The 27,088-nt window shown below is 47.5% G+C and overlaps 1 protein-coding gene across 1 annotated transcript in view; it reads right to left on the minus strand.

Moving 5' to 3' along the window:
• The window catches only part of LOC126996803 (ammonium transporter Rh type A-like), a 120,450-nt gene extending 100,498 nt beyond the window's left edge, over positions 1-19,952 (minus strand). The window contains exons 1-2 of the mRNA XM_050857665.1: positions 19,816-19,952; positions 19,140-19,320 (exon numbers count right to left, since the gene is read on the minus strand). Of these exons, the coding sequence (XP_050713622.1) occupies positions 19,140-19,320; positions 19,816-19,909 (275 nt within the window). The 5' untranslated portion in view covers positions 19,910-19,952. The remainder of the gene's footprint in view (positions 1-19,139; positions 19,321-19,815) is intronic.
• Positions 19,953-27,088: the final 7,136 nt, after the last annotated feature.

Consider the following 27,088-nt stretch of genomic DNA (forward strand, 5'->3'; position numbering starts at 1 on the left):
AAAGTCAAGAGTTACCAAAAGAAAGTACAAGCTTTTCAAACTGATGCTCAGGCCAGACTCTTTGACATTGCTGCATGCAAGTGCAAGGAATTCAAGAATTGTAAGTGCAGCAAGGAAAGGAGAGTGCATCCAATGGAGCAAGAGTTTCTATTGGATCAAAGAACTAAGAGAAAAATGGCTATTGGATCTTTGGATGCTACCACAACTAAGAAGAATGTTAAACGGTTGAGTAGAAAACAAACCGTACCTGTACCTGGCCCAAGTATTAGAAATGATTACTGTGAAAATGAATTGGATTACAGTACAAGCTCTACAAGTGAAGACAGTGAAGAGGACTTTACTCCATAACCTCCTGCTAGAGCAAAACAGGAACGAGAAGGAATAAGCAAGAAAAGCAGTCTGGAATCACTCGCTATTGCATGTGATCGTGGTGTCTTATCTGACAGAGCTGCGGCTTCAGTAGCAAGTGCTGTTCTTGATGATCTTGGCATGATAGCAGAAACAGGAGTAATTGACAGAAACAAAATTAGAAGAGCACGTACAGCAGCAAGAAGTAAAATGCAGACTCAAGACAAAGTGACTGAACCACCAATCAGCATCTACTTCGATGGCCGCAAGGATAAAACACTGACTACAGAAGGAAAAGGAAGAACTCAACGTAAAAGGACGATAAATGAAGAACACATCACTATTTTGCAAGAGCCGTCTTCAAGCTACCTAGGGCATGTGTGCCCCTCTTCAGGAACCGCCGAAAGTATCTGCAGAGAAATATTGGTCTTTCTGAATTCAAACTTTGTTGACACCTCAAAGATTAAGGCAATAGGATGCGATGGAACTGCAGTCAATACAGGAAAAAAGGGTGGAGTGGTAGCCTTGATGGAGAGAGAACTGAAACTGCCACTGCAGTGGGTCATTTGCATGCTTCATATGAATGAACTACCTTTACGGCACTTGATTATTGAATTAGATGGACCAACAACTGGGCCTAGAGGATTCACAGGACCAATTGGAAAGCTGCTTTTAGACTGTGAAACGTATCCTGTCGTAAAATTCAAAACTGTTGAGGCAGTAAGCTTACAGACTGATTCTGCTGCTCTGAGTACAGACCAGAGATACTTGTTGGATATTTACAGTGCTGTGTCTAGAGGCTACTGCAGTGACTCATTGGCCCAACGAAGTCCAGGAAAATTAGCTCATTCAAGGTGGTTAACAACAGCAAACAGAATCCTCAGACTATATGTTGCAACAGAACAACCATCAGACACTCTAGAAAAGATCACACATTTCATTATGAGAGTCTACGCACCAATGTGGTTTAAGATCAAGAACCAATCTTCTCTCAAATTCGCCGCAAAACATCTGTATGAGACCATATCTTGTGCCAAGTCTCTTCCCCGAGATGTATTTGAGATTGTCAAACCAGTGCTTCAAAGAAATGCATATTGTGCTCACCCTGAGAACATTTTGATAAGCATGATCTTTGATGACCAGAAACACATCAGGGAGTTGGGCTGGCGGAGGATACTGAATGCAAGAACACGCTCACAAGACAGAAGCTCCTTCGAAATTCCTCGATTGAACTTCGATGCTGAAGTTTACCATCACATGATAAACTGGTTTGACAGCAATGTGCAAGTAACAGAGCCACCTCTCACTAAAGATTTTCCAACCGATGACATCAACAGCATGGTGAAAAGTGGCATATTTCCTGATGTCATAATTCCTGAAGCAGAAATTCCTTGTCACACCCAGGCTGTGGAACGTCACATCAAGCTGGTGACGGAAGCCTCAGCAGTGGTAGTTGGGGCACAGAACAGAGATGGTTTCATTAGAACCACTCTTAGGTCTCGAAAGATAATGCCAAAATTTGACACGAAGTCACAGTTTAAGTCCCATTCAGAAAATTAGAGAAATCCCAATAAGGTAGGGTGGATGGGTTGGGATAGGATGGAACTCGGAGTACAGCCACCTCCACGTGGTGAGTTCTGGGCTATTTTGCCAGTAATTTTCTAGCAAAATAGGCGAAGAGCTGTATGAAATTAACTGGAATATATAAAGGATTATTTTAATGTTATCATGGCTATGTTGTGGCTTGATGATTATACCATATATTGTAATGTAATCAATAACGAGCAACTTCATTACTTTTGTAAATAAAATTGTTCTTAAGAAATATCATTCATTTTATATTTTATTAAAAATTTAGATATCATAAATATTATAAAAGAGAATCATTATGTGTGTGTGTGTGTGTGTGTGTTCTGGCAGTAATTTAGATAATATTTGTAACTATTGCTACATGATTATATACCTGGCTCACACTAAAATAAATCCCGAAAATGCCATATTTTTCGCTCTTTTAACGATTTTCCAACTCATTGGGGAGGCAGAAGATAATATCTAGGAGAAACCATTTTTTTTCTCAGTATTAAGGCAACTATTTAGAATATATTAAACACTATTGCAATGTGATATATGCCTGTCTTAACCTAGTTAAAAAATCATTAAAATACCCTATTTTTTACCTATTTTATGATATTTCAACTCATTGGGGAGGCAGAAGATATTGTTTTAGAAATGTGAAATTTCACAGTAATTATTTTCTCATGGGTACACAACTTTTAATCACTATTGGAATTTGAATTGAAAAAAAAGTGTAAAAACGATCCACCCTAATGTATATATGTATATATATAATATATATATATATATATATATATATATATATATATATATATATATATATATATATATATATATATATATATATATATTGTGAGGGAAAACGGGAGACCACGATCTCTCGCCCTCAATATTAAGATGTAATAACCAGGAATGCCCTAATAGCCCTTTGAAGAGGAAAACAGCATAAAATAAGGGTGAGTGTATTAACACAAACAAAGACAACAAAATGACCACAAAGTAATCAAACCACTGTAGGGGTTGGCCTGCTGAGTCACCGGGGTTGGGTGCACCGGTTGTAATCCTCTCAGCTAAAGGCCAGGGAAGTGAAGTCCATAGGCTGGAGTGCAGTGGGAGACAGCAGTGGTGACTTGGTCGGGCGGTGCAGCCAGGGGAGAAGCAGCAAGGAGCCCAGACACGCAGCTTTCCCAGTGAGACGAAGGACCAGCGTGAGGTTGAGAAGGCGAGGTGTGCACTCTGTGGTGGTGAGCTGGTGTCTGCCTTAGCCCGCCAGCCGGGCTATGACGTCGGCTCGGAAGTAGGAGGAGCCAGGGCGGAACGAGGCCGGCAGACTTAACAAGGCCGGCAGACTTAACAAGGCCGGCAGGGCGTAGTTACCCCTCACACGGCCCCCCAAACAAGAATCTGCTGGTAGTAGATTACACCAAAAGTTAACAAGACCTGCTCAGTAGGTCAGCACCCAAATTATCTCTGCCTGCCACATGAACGACTCTGAGCTTGTAGGCTTGAAGAGACAAAGCCCAACGAAGCAGTCTATCATTCTTTCCTTTGAATGTTGACAGGTACAAAAGAGGCTTGTGATCTACCTCTAAAATAAACTCCTTACCGCGTAGGTAGAAGTCAAACCTGTTGATGGCGAATATGACTGCTAGGCACTCTCGTTCAATCGTGGAGTACCTTGTTTCACGGTCGAGTAACTTCCGACTGGCATAGGCGACGGGATGTGGACAGTCGCTGTAGCACTGCAGAAGGACTGCTCCAATCCCGCGGCTGGAGGCATCGGTCCTCAGAACGAAGATCAGATCCGGGTTCGGCAGACGAAGCACTGGTGGCGAGACCAACTTATCCTTGAGGTGTTTGAACCGCACCAACAAGTCTTCACTCCAAGCCAACGGTTCGGGAACATTCTTCTTGAGCGAGTCTGACAAAGGGCCGGTGTATTCAGCTGCCTGCGGGATAAACATGAGGTAAAATGACACAAGCCGAAGAAAGGCTTTGAGAAGTTTCTTGGTGGTAGGTGGAAGCATGATGGTGATGGCATCGGTCTTGTCATGCTGAGGTTGAAGATTCTCTGAAGAGAGCTTCAATGTTGGCGTTCTGGTCCCAGGTGAGGGATTCTCCTACCTGAAGCTTTCCGGTAGCAGGGACCTCTAAGGAACTCTGTGTCGTCGGGAGCTGAAAAACTTCGTTAGAATCTTGCTCCTCGATGACTGCGGGTCCATCTTTCCCAGGCGCCGAGAGTGCTTCTAGGGTGGCAACTTCATCCAGGACCTGTATACACTGAACTTGGGCCCTGCGATGGTACCTTTTCAGGATGTTGACGTGGAAGACTTTAGGTCCTTGGGGAAGATCAACGAGGTAGTCTACTTTACCCCTTTTCTGTAGGATCCGGTAGGGGCCCTTCCAGGACACAAGGAGCTTGCTGATGTCGCTGGGTAGAAGAACGAGGGCCTCGTCTCCTGGGTTGAAACTCCTACCTTGAGACTTGAGGTTAAAATAAGTCTTGTAGAGGCGGCGGCTGACTTCAGCGTTCTGGGCGGCGATCTTGCTACATTCCTCCAATTTATCCCGTAGCTCCAGAACGTACTGGAAGCTGGTCCGTTCTTCCTGTTGAAGGGTCTTGTCCTCCCAAAGGTCGCGCAACACTGAGAGGGGACCACGGACGCTGCGACCATAGAGCAGCTCGAAGGGCGATAATCCTGTCCTGTCACTGGGAGTTTCTCGGAGGGCAAACAGAGTAGGTGTTAAATACCTGTGCCACTCACGTAGTTTCTCGCTGCAGAGCTTCTTCAGGATGGCTTTCAGGGGACCGTGCAGCCTTTCAATGCGACCGTTGCCACTGGGGTGGTAAGGCGTAGTAAAGATCGGCTTGACCCCCAGTAGTCGATGTAGTTCTTGCATCAGGGCTGAAGTGAATTGGGTCCCACGATCAGACAGAACTTCACGAGGGATGCCGACTCTGGAGAAGATGGTGAGAAGAGCTTCAGCAACTGAGATAGAGTCGACATCCTTTAGTGGCAGGGCCTCAGGGAAGCCTGTGGAAAAGTCGATGAGAGTTAGGATATACCTGTGTCCGGCAGAGGAAGGAGGGGAGAGTGGTCCAACCAGATCAATGGCAACACGAGCAAAGGGCTCGGTAACGATGGGCATAGGCTGAAGGGGGGCTGATATTTACTCGCCCCTTTTGAGAGAAGCGCTGGCACTTGTCACAAGAACGGCAGTGTACTCTGATGTCAGTACCCATCCCAGGCCAGAAGAATTGATCGGCGACTTTCTGTTCAGTCTTGCGATAGGAGTAGTGACCAGCTAAAGGGTTATCATGTGCTACATTTAATACGATGGGCCGGCACTTACGTGGAACGACCAAACATAATTTTCCCAACTTCTCTTGACGCCGTGAAGTAAGGCACTTTCGGTAGAGGAGTCCTTCTTGGAAAAGGAACTGAAAGGTGGAGTTGTTGCGAACTTGGTCAATCTCTCCCGTTGCAGCCTTGGCTCGTGCGACGGACAGAGTATCGCAGGACATCTGAAGACGACCAAACTCCTCAGGGGTGACGGACAGTGGCTGGAGATCAGGAAAATGAAGGGGATGAAGGCGCTTCATCCTAGCCGTCGAGGCTCGAGTCTCTACTACACACACCTGTGGGGAAGTAGAAGAGACTAGAGAGTCAGGATAGACAGGGGCTGACTTGACAAAGCTTTGGGCCGGAGGTGTAATAACGTTGGAAGATGAGGGAAGTATAGCGGGTTCAGAAGCAGGAGGCTGACGACCGTAGTCGAAGGCAGGGTATGGCTCCTTAGGGACCCGTACCCCAGGGACATCGCCAATCAAGACGCTGGCAAACTTAATGGGAGCCCGGACTACGTCAGTCCAGCCTTCAAAGTAGGGACAACTGACGTAACAGTGGAGAACAGGGAAGGTGTCAACCCGCCCCAGGTAGTCGGCCACTTGAAACCGGCGGCAGTTGGTGAGGTCGGCATCAGGGAGAACTTCGTCGGCCACGACAATGCAGGTACACCCAGAATCCCTAAAGATGGAAGAGGTCCAAGATCCATTAACAGTACCGGCAACAAGGGGTCGAGGAACACGGTTTTCAGAGAGGCAAAATCCTACCGTGAAAGGTTGAGATGGAGGACTCTCTTTGAAGGCCCGTGGATTCTTGGGACACCGGGGCCTAATGTGGCCTAACTCACCACAGCCATGACACTTGATGGTGGAGGAAGTAGTCGGTGTGGATGACGTGCGAGCTGGTGGTGACGTCTTCGACGTGGGCTTCAAGGGTCGGGGAGCAGGTTTGGCCGAGGATCGACTGGAGTAGTGTGCCGTGGTCCAATCATCAGCTAGCTGGACTGCGCTGTCGAGAGACGAGGGTCTGTGCTCTTTGATAAAAGTGCGGAGGTCAGGACTCAAAGAAACCAAGAACTGGTCCAGTACCATGAATTTCTTCAAGGATTAAAAATCCGCCGGAACCTTAGAAGCCTCCAACCAGCTCTGGAATAGACGGGTTAAGTGAACAGCAAACTGAGTATAATTTTCCCCGTCTCTAATCTTGGCAGAGCGGAAATCGAGGCGATACCCGTCTGAAGTCTTCTTGAATCCTGCCAGCAAGGACATTCTCAGCGCGTCGTAATCACTGGTAATCTCAGGAGAAAGAGAGACGTACAACTCTGCTGCTTTTCCTGTCAGCAGACACCCCAACCTGACAGCATACGTATCCTGGTCGAGCTGTAACAGTTCCGCTACTCTCTCAAAGCGAGTGAGATAGGTAGCTATATCCTCTCCGTCCTGGTATGCTGGCAACTTGGGACGAGCAGCTGCCTCAGGGATGGTGAGAGTGGCAGGCTTACTTTGCGCGGACAGACGCATTCGCTCAGTTTCAGCTGCAAGTCGAGCAAGTTCTAACATTTCCTGTCGCTCCGCCTCTTCTTTCCGTTCTTGTCGCTCCGCTTCTTTTTCTTTCCGATCTTGTCGCTCCGCGGCTCGTTCTTCCCGCTCGTAGGCCTGCATCTGGATGACATATTGTCCAACGTCTGTTCCCGAGAAGCCTAATTCCACAGCCTGCTTCTTAAGTTCCTCGACCGTAAAGACTCGTAAAGACAAATGTAACAGAAATGAAGAAATACCAATACCCAAAAGAAGTACCAAAACAATCAAAACATAAGGAAACAACACCTCGCTACAGCCGACAAACACAACGTGGACAGCAGTAATAAGACTGTAGAAAATCTGTCAGTCTTGACACTGAAGCGATAAAAGAGATTACTCGCAGTGTACAAAAAAGTATACAAAACAGTACACAAAAACATCAACTTACAGGAAAGGACGTCTGTAAGGAGCTCACTTCCGGGCCTCAGACAGTGAGTGCGCGCTCAAGGCGACTTCAAAGCTGTAATCCTTCCAAGGGACTGGAACAACAGATTAAACAATTAATCAGACATGTCCAAAAGCAAGTATCTTGGCGAGGTCGCCACATGTGAGGGAAAACTGGAGGCCACGATCTCTCGCCCTCAATATTAAGATGTAGTAGCCAGGAATGCCCTAATAGCCCTTTGGAGAGGAAAACAGCACAAAATAAGGGTGAGTGTATTAACACAAACAAAGACAACAAAATGACCACAAAGTAATCAAACCACTGTAGGGGTTGGCCTGCTGAGTCACCGGGGTTGGGTGCACCGGTTGTAATCCTCTCAGCTAAAGGCCAGGGAAGTGAAGTCCATAGGCTGGAGTGCAGTGGGAGACAGCAGTGGTGACTTGGTCGGGCGGTGCAGCCAGGGGAGAAGCAGCAAGGAGCCCAGACACGCAGCTTTCCCAGTGAGACGAAGGACCAGCGTGAGGTTGAGAAGGCGAGGTGTGCACTCTGTGGTGGTGAGCTGGTGTCTGCCTTAGCCCGCCAGCCGGGCTATGACGTCGGCTCGGAAGTAGGAGGAGCCAGGGCGGAACGATGCCGGCAGACTTAACAAGGCCGCCAGACTTAACGAGGCCGGCAGGGCGTAGTTACCCCTCACATGTATATATATAAATATATATATATATATATATATATATATATATATATATATATATATATATATATATATATATATATATATATATATATATTTCTTCCAGAGTAGCTCCTTTCGGATCCGAGAATGCTTGTGCTGGGACTCGTGGGCGGGGAGGGCGAAGAGGAGGGGTGATCAAGCCCAAGACGTCGACTCTAACCCTCGTTCAGAACAGCCGGCGAGGTGCAGGTTGTCGAAGCTCCAAAGGTACGTTTCGCTGAAGCTCACCCCCTTTCCCTCAGCCAACGAAGGGAGAGGAGAAGGAGGAAGGGGCGGATGTCACACTCCCTCAAGCCGGTCAACGAACAGAAAATGGGAGGTGGTGGCGACACCCAGACAAACACTAAACTCCAGACACTGTCACCCTGCCCTCAACCCGCGATCGGGGAAGAGGGGAGAGGGCAGGGAGGGCGAAGAGGCGTGTCAAAGGAGCCGCGAAGCACAGCATTCCGTTCCGCACTCTGACCAGCAGGCAGAAATGGGATGTAGCGGCGAAGCTCTGGAAGGCACGAAATGACGAAACCTCAACTAGTCCTCTCCCACCAAAGAAAGAAGGGGAAGGGGTAGCGGTCGAAAAGGAGCGTCGAAAGAGTCGTAAAGCACCGCACACCGCCCCACACTCTGACCAACAGGCCGAGATGGAAGGAAGTGGGGAAACGGCGAAGCTCCGGAAGGCAAGAAGCGCCGAAACGTAATCCCTCGCCTTCAACCAGTGAAATAAGGGGAAGAGAGAGCGGGCGAGCAGTAGCTTCGAAGGAACCGCGAAATACCGCATGCAACCACACACTCTGACCATCATGCAGAGATGAGAAGTAACGGTGAGTCAGTGAAGCTCCGGGAGGCAGGAACAGTGAAGCTCAATCCCCTGCCTTCAGCCAGCTCGTGGGCTGAAGGCGCCAGGCGCCAGGGCGCCAAAAGTCAACGTGGTTGTAACGGGCTTGTCGGGGGGCGTTTAAAGGGTGTTGATTAAGACTTCAGCTTCCTTAAGGCGAATTATATTCGTAGCCTTTATGTACAAGAAGCGACGGAGCGAGAGCGACTGTCGTTGTGTGTCAGTCGGACTCTCGTGAAGGAGTCGCGAGTTACAGGTTGGAAAATAATTGTTACAATTGGTCACGTATGTCAAGGTGACCTCCACGCACCATCGGAGTGCGAAGTATACAAAACTGAGACGGTAAACACTGACGGACGACATTCCTATAAGGTGGCGTGATCTATCTGTCGTGGGTTTTTCCATTGACAATTGTATGTCTAATTCGTGGTGATATTAAATAATAATAATACATTGATATCCTACTATAACACTGCTCGGTCACCTACCAGTGATCGCGACCTCGCGATATACAAAAATCGAAATAGCAGTCTAGTTACCATGAACATACATAGTGGGAGTTTGTCAAGCAGACTGCCTATGATACAATTACAAGAAAACATTGGCTATGTAAGAACAGATGTGGAGTTATAATATAAATAGTGAGAGGGAAACCACAACGTGGGTGACATGAAACATAAGAAACCTCTCAAAAGATAAATATAAGGACACATGTATAAGAAACCATCAACTGGCATAGTTACAGACAATGAAACGGTGATCTAGCTCCTAAAAAAAAAAATACAGTAGTGAAACACAGTACAATGTTAAGTATAGGAGCAGCCAGGTTTCTGTCCCCTGACTTGTCTGAGAAAAGGAAAAACTACCTTGCCAGTGGCCACCCTGCATCCAGTCGCCGTGTCTGCACAACCAAATAATCGTGCAGGACAGAGTTTCTCCTAATAAGGTAGCACATGACGACGAGACTGACGAACATCAGAAACACTGGTACAAAAAATCCAGGGTACAGGTAGGGGAGATGCAAATAATCAGGCAGCGTTTCCTCCAGGGTTTCCGCAAACTCTGTTTTGTTTGCGAAAGACAATGAATTAAGGGAATTAGTCACATACGAGATGCTGGAGAAAGGAATGTCATCGAGAGACCGTAGAGGAAACACTCGATGGGAAATATTGGCCGTGAAAACCAGACGGATCCGGGACGGGTACGTTGTTATGTTAGTGGAGCGGATATAGCATGCTTCCGCTATGGCATAGTGACCAGTAACCCGTTGATAAGTGGTACCCTCCGGGCAGATGACCGATACATAGAATGACTGAGGGAAATAAAAATAATGCCGACCCTGAAAGTTCTTATGGAAAACAGGCGTTGGTGTTAGCTGCTTGTAGGGGCACAGGGAAAGAGCGTCAGACGCGTTCACGCGGGTGAGGGCGATCTCGCAACCCCCCCCCCGAACTGGTAGGAAGGCAAAGAGAGACGCAGAGCAATAGAATCGCCCGAAGACCGTCTCCTTGCAATACTGCAAGAGTGAGTAGCTACTCGTTGAATACAGAGCGAAATCCTTCGCGATTAGAACAAGAGACGGGGACGTGTCCAGGGCTAACACACTGTCCTTTGCTGAAAAAGGGAACGGGACAATTTCGTGTGCCTCAAACACGTCCGCCGTCTGAAATGGAACATGAATGATTATGGCATCAGGGGTGAGGCTGGACTCAATCAAGGGGTAAAAATATTGACTCATGTCCGGGGTGAATAAAGGCGTCAGGCTATAATTTTGATACCCGATCTGGACAGTCGTTCTCAAATCGTGTAGAGGGAACAAGGCAGGTGTGACTCTACCGTGCGCTGCATCAACCATGTTGCTAATAACCTGCTGATTAGCCGTTGCGACGGAGTTAATGACGTTTTCCAATACATGCAAGGCCTGATCTAGGAGGAGAAACTGATTCACCTGGTCGATCTGTTTGACAACTATGTTGATAACCTCTACCATCTTATTTGTCTGCTCTAGCAGTTCCGCAATGTTAGTATGCAATTGCGCAAGTTTTCTACAATTGGCGTTGATCACCCTGCGATTTCGAGCAGCAAAGGAAAGTACATGAGCGTAGTGGTCCCGCAAATCGCGAACGTCCTCGTCGGTAGCCGTACCGAAAAGGAACTTTGAGGCGGACCCCACGATGTTGAGCAACCCCCTCTTTACCCGAGAGTGAACTGAGTGAAAACTATAATCCATGTTTACCTCATCAACTTTTCCCCGTAAGAACAGAATCCTATCCTCCAGTAGTTGAAAAAGAGTCAGAGAGTTGGTACTAGAAGGTGCCTTTGATTCCCTAGTCTTGGTAGCCCGGATGGCGTCTGCCATGCCGAGGAGTTTTTCTGAGACTATCCTGATTGTGTCCGTGGTGTTGGTCAAGGAAGTATATGGATATTTTACGAGGAGCACATCTTCTATGAGGAAGACCTCTCCTATGTGTGCCGTGAGGGCACCAGGCTTCAGGTGGATGGGTGTTGTTGCAAGCAGGGAGCCGAGGGACAACAAGATGGTCAGAAAACGCAACATCATGATCTGAAAGTGGTGGGAATGAAGTATTTAAACCCGTGGTCTCAAGTTATAGCTATGGGTGTTGGGATTATCTTGTTGAACATGTGACTCTGAGGGGGAAGTACCAATATCAAGGTCCAACGGTGAGGGAATTACTTTCAGACGATCACTGTGAACTTCTAGACTGACTCCACTATTCGACTCGAGAACCTCGAACCGATTTCCCCTGACATTCCGAACAACTCGGTAAGGACCCACAAATTTAGCCCCCAGTTTCGAACTCCTTTCCGCTTGCTTAATCATGACTGTGTCACCCTCTTTGAAATTCACCGGGACGGCCTGTTTGTGTTGTTTTGACATCATTTCAACCTTCGTAGCTTTTAACGTACACCTAACTTCTGAGTGTATCTTGGAAAACATATGCATCTGCTGTTGTGTGTACCTATCAATGTTGTAGAGAGGTTGTTGTGGGATTGTTAGGAAGTCGTACGGAAGACGTTTCTCCACCCCATATAAGATGTAGTAGGGAGACTTCCCCGTAGAGTCGTTTACCGACGTATTTATGGAAGCGGCTATATGCGATAGCCAATCCTCCCAATTATCGTGGAGATCGTTCACGATAGGCCTGAGGACCTGTAAGATTTTCCTATTAGCTTTCTCCGCCAACCCATTAGCAGCCGGGTGGTAAGCTGTGATGAAGGATTGCGTGATGTTAAACTGAGCGCATATTTCGCTCAATACTGAGTTCCTAAACTCGGTGCCATTGTCACTCAAAAGAATTCGAGGAGACGAATATGGACACAACACGTGAGTCACGAGGGCATGGGCCACGCGTGTGGCTGTCTTGTCCTTGAGAGGCGCTAGAACTAGAAACCTAGAGAACTGGTCGACGCACACCAATAAGTAGCGCGAGCCATGTTGGCTCTGGGGGAGCTGTAATAAGTCTATATTAACAACATCCCATGGCGCCTCTGGGACAGGGTATTGCAACATAGGTGCTGGCCCTTTGACGGACCCCTTGTGCTTAGCACAAACGACGCAATGTGCGACATGTTTTTCTACATCAACCCGTAATGTGGGCCAGTAGAATTTTCGTCTGGTGACAGATAGCGTCTTGTCTCTTCCTGGGTGACCCGCAATGGGTGTGTTATGGACCAGCTTAAGCGTCACGGGGACGTATATGTCTGGGATGACCAGTTGGTCTATAGGTACCGGTTTGGTTGGCCATGACCTACAAAGGAGGTTGTCCTCTGATAGGAAGAATTGTGAAAAGGGAACTGGCAATTCAGGAAGGTTTGATTCGTCTCCCGACTCGAGGGCGTAAATTAACCTCTTCCACACAGGGTGGTCACGCTGAGCAGTGTGTAGCTCAGGTGAAGTGAAGTTGTGGATGACCTCTGGGGTGGTAATCGCGCCTATCGGAACATTCCGAGATAAGGCATCTGCGACCACATTTGTTTTCCCGGTGATGTATTTTATCTCCGGATTGTATGCTGGATCGTTAAGAACCATCTTGCCAGACGACCGTGTAGGTTTTTCCCTTGAAAAGATCAGTTATGGCCGCGTGGTCCGTAAACACCACAATTTTGTACCCCATCACAATGTCACGAAAATGCTTCAGAGCCCACACAATGGCAAGAGCCTCTAGGTGGGTAACAGAATAGTTCTTTTCCGGGCTGTAAGTACTCGACTGGCGACCGCAATCACAGGCCTTTTGCCGGACATATCTGTTTGCATCAGCGCGGCTCCTACTCCACTAGCCGAAGCGTCGGTACAAAGCTGAAAGGGGTCCTTGAAATCCGGAAAGACAAGGACCGGAGCCCGTGTAAGCGCTTTCTTTAAATCCTCAAAACTCGTTTGTTGAGCTGGGAGCCACTGAAATGGTACGTCTTTCTTTAAAAGATGGGTTAGGGGACTCGCGCGAGCTGCGAAGTCCTTAATGAAAGGCCTGTAATAACCTGCGACACCCAAGAAAGACCGTACCTTGTCCGCAGACGTAGGCTGAGGGAACTCGGCAATAGCCTTTATTTTGTCGTCCACTGTATGGATGCCGAATTCGTCCACGACATGCCCCAAGAACTTGATCCGAGGATTTAAAAAATCACATTTGGTGATTTTGAGCTTTAATCCGACCTCTTGAAGTCTGTGTAGGACTGCTTTTAGTGTTTCCATGTGTGCATGCACGTCTTTACTTGCTATGATGATGTCGTCTAAATACACATAGACAGAGTTGCCCAGCAAGTCACCAAAAATACTGTTCATTGTCCTTTGGAAGGTCAAGGGAGCTCCTTTGAGCCCGAACGGCATCCTCGTCCACTCATAGTGGCCATGAGGCGTGCTGAAAGCCGTTATTTCACGTGACTCGGGGGCCATGGGCAGTTGCCAGTAGCCACTGACCAGATCAAGACTCGTAAAGACTTTATTTCCTCTACCGAGACACATCAGAAGATCTCTAAGAACGGGAAGCGGAAAATGATCATCCACGGTCGCGGTGTTCACACGCCGGAAATCAATCACAGGACGATAAGAGCCGTCTTTCTTTGGAACCAGGAACAAGGGCGAATTCCACGGGAATTCGATTCTTTTATGAAACCTTGTTATAAAATTTCAGAGATAAGTTGTTGCACCACCTCCCTCTGACTGTGGGGAGCTTGTACGCATTGATATATACAGGATTTGTATTGGGTTTTAACTTAATGTGGTGTTCAGCACACTGCGTAACTCCAAGCGGCTCGCCTGGTAGAGCAAGCGCCCCCCGATAATGCTCCAGAAGCTGGACTAAGGTTGGCTTAATTTCGGAATAGTGTGCAACTTTTAGGAACGCCTCTAAATGAGCTGTGTCTTGTTCGGGAGAAGCCTGACACGCCGAGGATATGCCGGAAACTTGGGCTGAAGGGTATTCAGCTGGTTCCGGGCGACATTTCTCCCATACACTGACACTGGCATAATCGAACACCGTGTTTTAAGGATACAGGGATCCAGACGTGTTTATTACCAATGCCTCTGCAAAACCTCCCTCCTTGACTGTTGCAAGAGTTACCTCCACCGTCACGCGGTGTACGTGAGAACTCCGTCGATACACATCACTGCCCGCCGGAGGGCGTTAGGCAAACGGATTTTAACAAGTTTTGCAGCACGATCCGGAACTATATGAGGACCTTCTACGACTGCCGTTACTGTCCGCCACAAGTCTGCAATGGTTTCGTGTGGTTTGACCGTAAGAGGGGACACTTGGGCGGTGGCAGCCCATGAGTCTGTGGTGGGTTGGTCATTTTCCACCTCTGAGGGTGAGATTACAGTTGACAGAGGCGATGGATTGACCATCCCCTGTATGCGTCGGCCTTGATACACGATCGCGTTGCTTACAGGGTTTATGGCGATGTGCAGGTCTTTCATGGCGTTCAATCCTAAGATCCCATCCACAGGTAAAGCAAACCTGCTAGAGACATAAAAGAAATCTCGAAAGGGACATACTTTTTCATGTAAGCTGACTGTTAGTGGTACTCGCCCAAGGATTCCCAAAGGGGTGCCCGTCACGCCTATCACATTCAGGTCGTTCTCTTGGAGCGGCCAATTTTCCCCACTCGCTTGTCGTGTCAGTGACCTGTAAGCGGAGTCGGATATGACATTGACTGTGGCACCTGTGTCAACCGCTAAGGTGAGTGAAGTGTTGCCCACCTTGCAAGGGAGGGCAATTATGCTTGTCCGTCCCAAGGCGGCAATGACGGAGTCAAGTTGCTCCCAATTAGGATTTTCCTTAAGGGACACTTGGATGTACGCCTCGGGGCTGTCACGATGTCATGTCTTTTTATTCTGAGAAGAGGAGTGTGGTTTACTGTCCGCTGAGGACTTGTACTTCTGTTCCTCCTTGGCCTTTTGTATTGCAGAACAACTGTCTGAATCATGAAAACAATTCCCGTGGATATGGCAAAAGGCAGCCTTCCGCTGATGGTTTGGCCTAGGGTTCCTGTGTGATGAATGATGCCCGCCCCTGTAAGCTGGTGTGCTCGAGGCTTGTAGGCTGTAGAGCCTGTAGGCTTGTAGCTGGTGTGCTCGAGGCGTGTAGGCTGGACGCCTGTAGAGTTGCTTGTAGCTGGTGTGCTCGAGGCTTGTAGGCTGGACGCCCTGTGAGTTGCACGTAGGGGGCGACTTGGGAGATGCTTGTAGCTGGCGCCTTGTGAGTTGCACGTAGGTGGGCGCCTTGTGCGTTGCCGCGGACGGCAGGTGCGGTGCCGCGGACGGCAGGTGCGTTGACTCCTTCTTCCCTTGTACGCCTGTCCCCGGAGTTTGTTGGTGAGTTCTCGTGGCTTGGAGGAGAACGAGGTAGCGAAGGCACAGGCGCGGGGTGACCGCTGCCAACCAAATGTAACGGGCTTGTCGGGGGGCGTTTAAAGGGTGTTGATTAAGACTTCAGCTTCCTTAAGGCGAATTATATTCGTAGCCTTTATGTACAAGAAGCGACGGAGCGAGAGCGACTGTCGTTGTGTGTCAGTCGGACTCTCGTGAAGGAGTCGCGAGTTACAGGTTGGAAAATAATTGTTACAATTGGTCACGTATGTCAAGGTGACCTCCACGCACCATCGGAGTGCGAAGTATACAAAACTGAGACGGTAAACACTGACGGACGACATTGCTATAAGGTGGCGTGATCTATCTGTCGTGGGTTTTTCCATTGACAATTGTATGTCTAATTCGTGGTGATATTAAATAATAATAATACATTGATATCCTACTATAACATGGTCCAACTCTCCATCCTGGAGGGAAGATAGAGAAGGGCCGGGAGGAGGGGGGAGTAGAAACGGCCGCGAACTCCTGTGCCCTCGACACTAAGAACCACGCACACACCCACTTCGCCTATCGGCGATAAAGCAGAGTGGGAGGGGGGTGAAGGGCCATGACAGGTGAGTAGGAGCGGAGGAACAACTGGAGAGGAGGAGGGAGGAGCCAAAAGGCCCTCCCCCTTCGCCATGCTACATGGAGTGACGAAAGGGCCACGAAACATCACGCCATCCTTCACCCCGACCAGAAGGGAATAGGGAAGTGGCTTCAGAGCGGCGATTCCATAAGGCACGAAGCCCAGACCCCAGCCTCCTGCCTTTCAACCGGTGAAAGAGAAGGGGAAGGGGGTGGGGGAGGCCCGTGCGCCATATATCACCGTGCACCACTTCATTCCTGGGAAGGAAGACAAGGACGGGCCGGGAGGAAGTGCTGAGTAGCGACCACTCTGCCACGAAGTCCCCACGGCGTCACAAACACACGCACCCACTCCACCTATCGCTGACAGAGCAGAGTGGGCTGAGGAAGGCCAGGGCAGGACGAATAGCAGCGGTAAGCCGTCTATGACCGAGCTAAAAGCCCCCCTTCCATGTCGCACTGGGAGAGAAGTTGGCCTACCTTATGTAGCGCGTTGATGGCCAGTGTGGAACGAAGGGACCACGAAGCATTGCGCTTTATCCCTCACACCAGCAGAGAGCAGGGAGGGATCGACAAAGTTCCAACAGGCACGAAACACCTTGCTCTCAGAAAGCGGAGAAGGGGAAGAGGGGTGGGTGGGGGGCTGGGCACCAACAATCACCATGCTCCGTCTCCCTTTCCTGGGAAGGAAAGCAAAGGCGGGCCGGGAAGAGGGGCTGAGTAGGGACGACTGCGAAGACGAAGCCCCCTCGGCGCCATAAGCCACTATCACTCAGTCAGCCTATAGTTGAAAATGCAGAGTGGGCTGGGGACGAGCCAGAATATTAAGCTTACCTTATAGTGTGTAGAGATGACCAGTGTGGAACGACGCAAGGGGGCTCGGACTTGGGCGCCAGAAGTCACCAGGCTCTATCTCCCTTTCCTGGGAAGAAAGGGACAGACGGGGCGGGAGAAGCTGCGGAGTAGCGACGGCTGCGAAGAGGAAGCAGTCCCCTCGGCTCCATTAGTAACAGCCACCCACTCCACCTATTGTTGACGGTGCAGAGTGTGGGGGGGAGCAGGGGCCTGGGTGCCATACGTCACCATGCTCCATCTCCCATTCTTGGGAAGGAAGGGAGAGGCGGGCCGGGAGGAGGACTGAGGAGCGGTGGCCGATGAAGAGGCAGCACCCTCGGCGCCATAACCCCGCCCCCCCCCCCCTCCACACACACACACACACACACACACACACACACTCCACCTATCGTTGATAGTGTAGAGTGAGGTGGGGAAGCCCTCGGTGCCATAAACCACACCCACCCACTCCGCTTATCGTTGGCATAATCGAGTAGGGTAGGGAGGGAGGAGCTAAGAAGCGAAGGCTATGAAAAGCGCAAGAGACCACACACGCTCACTCCGTCTACCGGCAGTAGTACAGAGTGGGCTGGGGAAAGACAAGGCCACAGTAGTCTTCCCACAGATCACCCGTCGATGACCAGCGTGGGGCAGGGGACGAAGTTGATTCCACGATGGGCAGCGAGAGAATGAGCTGGCGGGGTGTGTGAGGGAGGTCCGTGGGATGGCGCGGGACTGCCAGACGTGTTCCTTCCTGCTTCGTTGGGTTCGAAATTTCTAGTGCAGCCTGGATTCATTATATCCAGATGTGGGATAAGGTCGCCAGTTTTATCCAGGGTTGTCCCTGGAGAGCGATCGAGTCCTCTATCGCTAGCAAGTGCACTAGCTCGTAGGGGACCTAAAAATATCGTTAGATGATGGAAAAAGAAGCGTAAATTCTTTGGTGCATAAATTCTTTGGCAGGGCGGGTCGGGCAGTGGTGGTGTTTTTTGCCCAGAGCAGTATTGCGGCGCTCGGCTCACCAGGCTTCACCTCGGAGCGCGCGGACCTCTTTTCATGGTTCCCGCTTATTTGGAGGAGCTGTAGTGAGGGACGCGAAACTGTCACTCCGGCTGCTGCAGCTACTACTACTAATATTACTGCTGGTGATACTACTGTTACTACTAATGCTATAAGCATTATGAGTATGCATATACAGGGGGGCTCAGCACACATAGCACTTTTGGAGAGAGAGGAGTCAAAGGCTTTTCGTCCCATCAATCCCGCTCTTCTTAATGAGAGTGTTCTGGCACTTAAATTCCTTCACATTGTTAATTGCCTCTCTTCCTATATTCTATCCATATTTTCATGCTAACTGCTCTTTTAAACTTGCTGACTGCATGCCTCCACCCTCCCGCGGCCCCGTTGCATTCGACTTCCTACTCTAGCTCATCTCGATGCCATCCAAATTCTCTATGTAAGAGATAACCACATCTTTATTCTTTCATCTTTTTCGATGGTAAACTCTGGAAAAGCCGTCCTTCGTCTGTATTTTATCCTGCCTACGACTTGAAGACTTTTAGATGGATATCAAAATAGCTTATGATCAACGACTTGTCATAAACTAAAAAATAGTATTTTCTAGTTCATGACACGTCGTCGAGCATAAACCATTTTGATATCGCATCTAAAGAGAATCTGGCACAGTCTAAGTTTGTCTGCACTAAAGTGTAGACAAATAAACTCAGCCTGTGCCAAATTCTCTTTCACCAACATTGTTGTAAGAATATGGAATATGCCCCCCGCCTTCAGTGGTTCAGTGAAACACTACAAATTCATTTAGATACAAACTTGACCGTCATTCCCTTCACCTTAATATTCGCTAGGGCAGATATGTAACGTCTTGGTGTCAGTTTGATGTCGCTTTCCTTAGGTTTAAAAAGCCTCGTCAAAGTATCACTAGGCTCATAAAACTACCCATGAAAATGCTAACACACCGCCTACGAAAGCCTGATTAAATGTGAGTGCTGAACTTCTCGGTAAATCTATATAAATCTCTTTCTGCCTTACGTGGACACATCGAGGTGCACTGTGAGCTGCCCCTTGATAGCGCCTCGGCACAGGACGGCCCACTGCAGCGCCAGGCCGGCCAGCAGCAGCGTCCAGCCTAGACCCGAGAAGAGGCGAGCAGGAGGGGCGGAGACGCGTAGCCCGAGACCCACGATGACGAGGAAGAGTGTGGCCAGCATGTCTGAGGCGGGAGAGAGGGATAGGGTGAGGGAAGGGACAGGGGGAAGAGAGAATGGAAAGGAAGAGGAAAGAGGAAGGGGGACGATACATGGCAGCGTGATAGAAGAGAAAGGGGAGGGTAGGAAGGGTGTGGAAAACATATCTGTGAGGGAAGGGAAGAGGATGGTGAGAGAAAAGTCCGGGAATGGGGAAAGCGAAGAGAGAACGGAAAGGGAGAGGAAAAAGGAGGGGAGTAGAGAGTTGGTAGCATGAGAAAGAAGAAATGTGAGGGTAGGAAGGCTGTGGAATGCATATATGTGAGGGAAGAGAAGGGGGAAGGTGAGGGAACAATAGGGGAGAGGATTGGAAAGGGGATGGGGATGGGAAGGTTGCTGCGAAGAGGTGTGTGCCAGGATGGGAAAGAGGTGAAAAAAAAGAGGACGGGAGTGGTCAGCATATCGAGTTTCAACACAGGAATAAGAGCAATGTAAAGCCCTGGTCCTGAGCATTTACTCACTGTGGTGCAGGCGAAGACTCGGGTTGTTCTGCGGCACACTCCCGCCCATGATGTGGTGGTGGTTGTTGTAGTCGTGGGAGGCGTCAGCGTCCATGCCATACCTGTGTGTGGAGGAGGGTTCGAGGGTTACCTGTAGGTGACAGTGGTAGTAGTGGTGGTGGTAGTGCGAGTGTGTGTGTGTGTGTGTGTGTGTGTGTGTGTGTGTGTGTGTGTGTGTGTGTGTGTCGGACTGTTGGTATCTCTGTCTTTTTCTGTCTCTGCCTATATGCCTGTCTCGTCATAATTTTGTTACCATGAATTCTTCCAGACACATCTGGCACCATGCCAGAAATACTCCATATAATTTGAGCCCAGGAAAAGTGGCCGTTCAAATCACTCAAACTACAATTACAGCTTTACTCTTTTCTCTGAGCAGTGAAACCTATACTTAAGATGTTTCTGCTCTGAGGCTTTTGAAACAATCCTTAAGTTTTTAAGCATCTATCAACTTCCAGTCTTCTAACCCATCATCGGTACGGATTCCGCAAAGGGTATTCTACCGATGAGCTTCTTGCCTCACAAACTTATTTCTCCTTAACCTCTTTCCACCGTTTCGATGAAACTTTTGCTGTTGCCTTGATGGCTCAAATGATTTTGAAAGTCTGATACAAATCTTTGCTTGCCAAACGACCCTCCTACGGGTTCTCTCTCTCTCTCTCTCTCTCTCTCTCTCTCTCTCTCTCTCTCTCTCTCTCTCTCTCTCTCTCTCTCTCTCTCTCTCTCTCTCTCTCTCTCTCTCTCTCTCTCTCTCTCTCTCTCTCTCTCTCTCTCTCTCTCTAAGTACTTTCATCGCCAGTTTCCTTTCAGACCTATCTACCAGCGGTAGATCGCCATCCTAAATTTCAATCCAAAGCTGAATGTTGCGTGTACGTGCGCAACGACATCACTTGCTCTCGTGCCCACGACCTTGACTCTTCTGAATTTTCCACCATCTGGCTAATACTTTATTGTCATTCTATTACTAAATACATCTGTGCTGTTTATATATCACCTAACTCTACTAACTATGTAAAATTATTTGACTACTTGAACTCTAAAGTGGAGCACATCTTGACCCACTCTCCCTTCGCTGAAATCTTCATCCTAGGATATTTCAATGTTCACCACCAGCTTCGGCTTTCATCCTCTCTCACTGACCAGCCTGGTGAACAAGCCTACAACTTTGCTCTCCTCAATGACCTAGAGCAGTTGGTTCAGCATCCTACACGTATTCCCGACAGTACTATTTGAGACAGGCCCAACATAGCTTGCCTCTAACCCTTCTGCTTACTGTGTCAAACTGTTCTCTCCGTTGGGCTCCTCCGATCACAACCTTATTTCTGTATCATGTCCTATCGTTCCTGTACACCCTCTGGACCCACCGAAGAGGCGATGCTTCTGGCATTTTGCTTCAGCTCGGTGGGACGACCTGAGGATGTACTTTTCCGATTTGTGGTGGAATGATTACTGTTTCCAGGAGCGAGACCCCTCTGTGGGTGCCCAGCGCATCACAGAGGTGATTGTCTCTGGAACGGAGGCATACATTCCACGTACTATCTCTACTCCTCATGCTATAAAGCCTGGGTTTAATCACGCTTGTTCTCGTGCTGTCAAAGATAGATAGGCAGCTCACAAAAGGTACCAGAGCCTTCGTTCTCCTGCTAACCATGACTTTACATTTCTGCCCGGAATCGTGCCAAATCTATTCTCCGAAGATGGCGTCACTTTAAACACCTGCCTGCGCCAATACGGGCTGGGGCCGACTACCAACCAGGCCCCTCAAGCATGTCTACCGGCGCTATAGGCGTAGACGTAAAAAAAAAAAAAAATCTATTCTCCGACTTACCAAAACCTCCCTCATTTATAGAAAATGCCAAAACCTTACTTTTTCTAATTCGTCCCGGGACTTCTGGCATCTAGCCAAACACATCTTCAACTTCACTTCTTCAACTTTCCCTCCTCTCCTTAGTCCTGACGGCAGCACCACCGTCTCATCTATCTCTAAAGCTGAACTCTTCTCTCAAACGTTCTCTAAAAACTTCACTCTGGACGATTCTGGGCATATTCCTCCTACCCATCCCCCCTCTGACTCCTTTATGCTTGTTATTAAGATTCTTAAGAATGATGTTTTCTATGCCCTATCTGGCCTCAATCCTCAGAAGGTTTATGGACCTGATGGAGTGCCTCCTATTGTTCTTAAAAACTGTGCCTCCGTGTTGACACCCTGCCTGGTCAAACTCTTTCGCCTCTGCCTGTCAACATCTACCTTTCCTTCGTGCTGGAAGTATGCCTTCATACAGCCTGTGCCTAAGAAGGATGACCGTTCCAATCCCTCAAACTACCGTCCTATAGCTTTACTTTCTTGTCTATTTAAAGCTTTTGAATCAATCCTTAACCGGAAAATTCAGAAGCACCTTTCCACTTCTAACCTTCTATCTGATCGCCAGTATGGGTTTCGCAAGGGGCGTTCTACTGGTGATCTCCTTGCCTTCCTAACTGACTCCAGGTCATCCTTTCTTAGCCGTTTCGGTGAAACCTTTGCTATTACGCTGGACCTATCAAAGCTTTTGATAGGGTCTGGCACAAATCTTTGCTTTCCAAATCACCCTCCTACGGTTTCTATCCTTTTCTCTGTACCTTTATCTCCAGTTTCCTTTCTGACCGTTCTATTTCTGCTGTGGTAGAAAGTCACTGTTCTTCCCCTAAACCTATTAACAATGGTGTCACGAAGGGCTCTGTCCTATCTCCCACTCTCTTTCTGTTGTTCATTAATGATCTTCTTTCCAAAACGAACTGTCCTATCCATTTTTACGCCGATGACTCCACTCTCCATTACTCAACTTCTTTTAACAGAAAACCCACTCAACAGGAACTAAACGATTCCAGGCTGGAGGCTGCAGAACGCTTAGCCTCAGACCTTACTATTATTTCCGATTGGGGTAAGAAGAACTTGGTGTCCTTCAACGCCTCAAAAACACAGTTTCTCCACCTATCCACACGACACAATCTTCCAGATATCTATCCCCTATTCTTCAACAACACTTAGCTATCACCTCTTCAACACCAAACATCCTTGGTCTATCCTTAACTCATAATCTCAACTGAAAACTTCATATCTCCTCTCTTACTAAATCAGCTTCATCGAGGCTGGGCGTTCTATACCGTCTCCGCCAGTTCTTCTTCCCCGAACAGATGTTTTCCATTTATAGGGGCCTTGTCCGCCCTCGTCTGGAATATGCATCTCACGTGTGTGGGGGGCTCCACTCACACAGCTCTCCTAGACAGAGTGGAGTCTAACGCCCAGGTTGTTAAATCAACCCTTCCCCCTTCCATGACGGGACCACTTGACGGGACCTTTTTGGGCCACGGAGGCGCGGGGTAACGTTAACACGTACCATGCCTTCCCCCTTGGCGCGGGCTGATCACGGAAAGGTTGGTACGTCGGAAGGTATATAGTGCGCTTCGCGTTCTTCACTCTGGCACCGTGTTTACATTTTGAAAACAGCCACGGGGACCGGAACTAGAATAACCGTCCCGATACTTCACCAGGTAAGCACATTTTCGTAACTCAGTGTTACTTTTTTATTGTTCTATGGCAACCTAGACCTATGTGAACAAGTAAAAAAAGTCGAGTGTAGCCTATATCAATGCATACCATCTATACCAGGGGCCTTGTTTTTGCTGATTATGCAGTTATGCTACAGACCGCTTAATTTAAGACCTTGCAATATAGTGACCGTTATTACTCAAATCACAGTAACCCATGAAAAACTCACTCACTACCAATGTGACCCCTTTCACACAACAAGTTTTCTCATTCTCCCCCATACCGTTGAGCGCAGACTATTCTTTCTCCATACTGAGTATTAATCATTCTCCACGAGAGCTGGCGGGGATAATCCTTCAGAGGTGGACACGCAGACTTGGCATCATTGCCTGGGTGACGGTTTCCGCGCTGCTCATTGGTTAATTCTTAGCTTGTTCTAACGTGCATAAAATTGACTTTGCATTCCTACTAGAACACTTAATTATTATTATTACAGCAAATTCCTGCATATTTGGCTTGCTGCACAGTACGCAAATTATGCTGCAGTCGCCTGTATTACTGATTAGAATTGGTGCTGCTTGACACAAAACCGCCTAGAAGCACCTTTGTGGTCGAGAAAATGTGCAACTAGTCAATTATTATGATAAAAGTAGCCAAGGCCGAAAGGACATTCCAGCAAACTCACCCTGCACTATATCAACTAAAATAGGCTACACTCGACTTTTTTACTTGTTCACATAGGTCTAGGTTGCCATAAAACAATAAAAAACTAACACTGAGTTACGAAAATTTGCTTACGTGATAAATTAATGGGTTGGAAAGTAGCCAGGAGACTGCGCGCCAGTGACGACGAAGGGGGGAGAGGTGGCCGTCTGTTGTCCTTCCTTTTGCCCCTTCCCCCGCGCTCTGAAGGGGCCCGTCGGAGCCGAAGAAAATTTAAGCCCCGTTCACACTGTGCCAACTCTGGGCCAAGACAACCCAACGACTTCTGCATTTGATAAGTCGGCTCCCACGCTCCAAGAATTTTTTAGCGTCCTGGTGTCGGCTACCATGACTGCCGACTGTCTGGGACATTCGGCAATCTAGTTGGCAGAATGTCTGCGGCATGCTGCTAACTAGTCTCAAGACGAGTCTCAACGGTCATTTTTTGAAATGGCGCCATGTCTATGACAACCACGAATCTGTCGACCGATTGCCCGACAGTCTTGACGGTCTTGACGACAGACTTCCAGATTGTCTGTCAACTGGTTGGCGGCTAGCTGGCCGACAGTTGCCAAGGAGTTGCCCGACATTCTTCCTGATGGTCTTCGCGACTGTCTTGACGACTGTTTTGGCGGCAGCCTTGCCGTTCCTTAAAATTCGGAATCGCTCTGTATTCGAGAACGGCATTTGCTCCGTACGGTATTTTGTTATCTGAAGCAGATAAAATTCAGTATCTTAAAATTGTAGTGAGCGCGCATTTTTCAGTTAATCACAAAACCAGGCCGTAAAATTTGTCAAAGGTTCGTCCTAAAATACGTGTAAAATACGCGACGTAACGTCCCTCCCCCCTCCCTCTTGCCTCCACCAGCAGCGTGCTGCGGCTGTCACTCATTGCATGCTCCAGAAATTTGAGGGTTGCCACCCGTTCCTTTAAATATGGATCCATTCCGTATTGGAGAGTGAGATGTTGCATTCCACATTTTTCTCACCTCAGGGTGGCAACCCTAGTTGTGTCATTCAACACAAAAGGATCGAGGCAAAAGGAGTGCGTGCGTACTGTGCGGCTCCCAAGTTTGTGCCAGCGAAACATAACCATGCCCAGAAGTTGTTATTGTGCTTGTGATTGCAAAATAAAAATAAAAATTTCTTGATAGCGGAAGTGTTAGCCAATATTTCTGAGCCGACAGTCGTCACGAACGTCCTTCATTTGGCGAAGACTGTCGTCACGACAGTCCCTCATCATTCTTAAGTAATCGGCACAGACGACTGTACCGACAGGAAACGGTGAAAATTTGAAAAATGGCCCTGACAGTCATCACGACTGTCTCAAGACAAGCCAAGACTGTTGACGACAGTCGTCACGACTGCCCCAGACCTCCCTCAGACCTAAACCGGAGGTGACGGTTGGTCCAGACTTATGCCGACTCTTGTCGTGAAAGTTTAGCAGGGAATACTTTTTTGCGCTAACCCTCACGACTCCAGACTCCCGTCACGACGTCGGCGCAGCAGTCTCAAGACCTCTTTCAAGACATGCCCGACCCTTTCACATCAACACCCAAGACCTCGTGTACCCTAGAGTCGTGGGTTGTCTTGGCCCAGAGTCGGCACAGTGTGAACGGGGCTTTAACGGCACGACTCTTGTGACGAAAGGTCCCGTGAGCCGAAAGGAAGATTTAACAATCTGGGCGTAAGGCTCTTCGTCGCATCAGCTCTCCTCCTCTTACTGTTAGTCTTCTACCTCTTAAATTCCGCCGCTATGTTACCTCTCTTTCTATCTTCTATCGATATTTTCATGCTGACTGCTCTTCTGAACTTTCTAACTGCATGCCTTCCCCCCCTCCCGCGGCCCCGCTGCACACGACTTTCTACTCATGCTCATCCCTGTACTCTGCAAACCCCTTATGCAAGAGTTAACCAGCATCTTCATTCTTTCATCCCCTTCACTGGTAAACTGTGGAACAACCTTCCTTCGTCTGTATTTCCTCCTGCCTATGACTTGACCTCTTTCAAGAAGAGTGTATCAAGACACCTCTCCACCCGAAATTGACCTCTCTTTTGGCTACTCTGTACTTTTATCTTTTATAGGAGCGGCGAGTAGCGGGCTTTTTCTTTGTATTTTTTTTATTGCCCTTGAGCCGTGTCCTCTAATGTAAAAAAAAAGAAAAAAAAAGATGGTCACGAGGCAGAATCTTACCCCCCCGTGCATGGAGTATGCACCTCATATGTGTGTGGGGGTTTCCATGCACGAATTTTTTTGTACACAGCAGAGTTAAAGGCTTCTCGCCTCAGCAGCCCTCCTCCTTTTACTGAGTTTCTTCCACCTCAAAATGCGCCGGAGTGTTGATTCCCTTTCCATCTCCAATCCATATTTTCGGTTCCAGGACGATTGAACCAGTGTCTAGGCAACCTCTGGATGACTGAACCAATGGACAATTAAACTAGTGCACAACTGGACCACTGACAACTCAATGAGTAAATCGAACCACTGGACAACTGAACCATTAAAAAAATTTACTACGTAACATGCTGGGTGATAATAATAGCAATAACGATAATAATAATAATAATAAAAAATAATAATAATAATAATAATATTAATAATGATATTAATAATAATAATAATAATAATAATAATAATAATAATAATAATAATAATAATATTAATAATAATAATAATAATAATAATAATAATAATAATAATAATAATAATAATAATAATAATAATAATAATGATAATAATAATAATAATAATAATAATAATAATAATAATAATAATAATAATAATAATAATAATAATAATAATAATAATAATAATAATAATAATAATAATAATAATAATAATAATAATAATAATAATAATAATAATAATAATAATAATAATAATAATAATAATAATAATAATAATAATAATATTATTATTATAATAATAATATAATAATAATACTAATAACTATAATAATAAATTATAATAATAATAATGACAATAATAATGATAATAATAATAAT

Source organism: Eriocheir sinensis, chromosome 11 (genome assembly GCF_024679095.1).
Source record: "Eriocheir sinensis breed Jianghai 21 chromosome 11, ASM2467909v1, whole genome shotgun sequence".
Classification (NCBI taxonomy): domain Eukaryota; kingdom Metazoa; phylum Arthropoda; class Malacostraca; order Decapoda; family Varunidae; genus Eriocheir; species Eriocheir sinensis.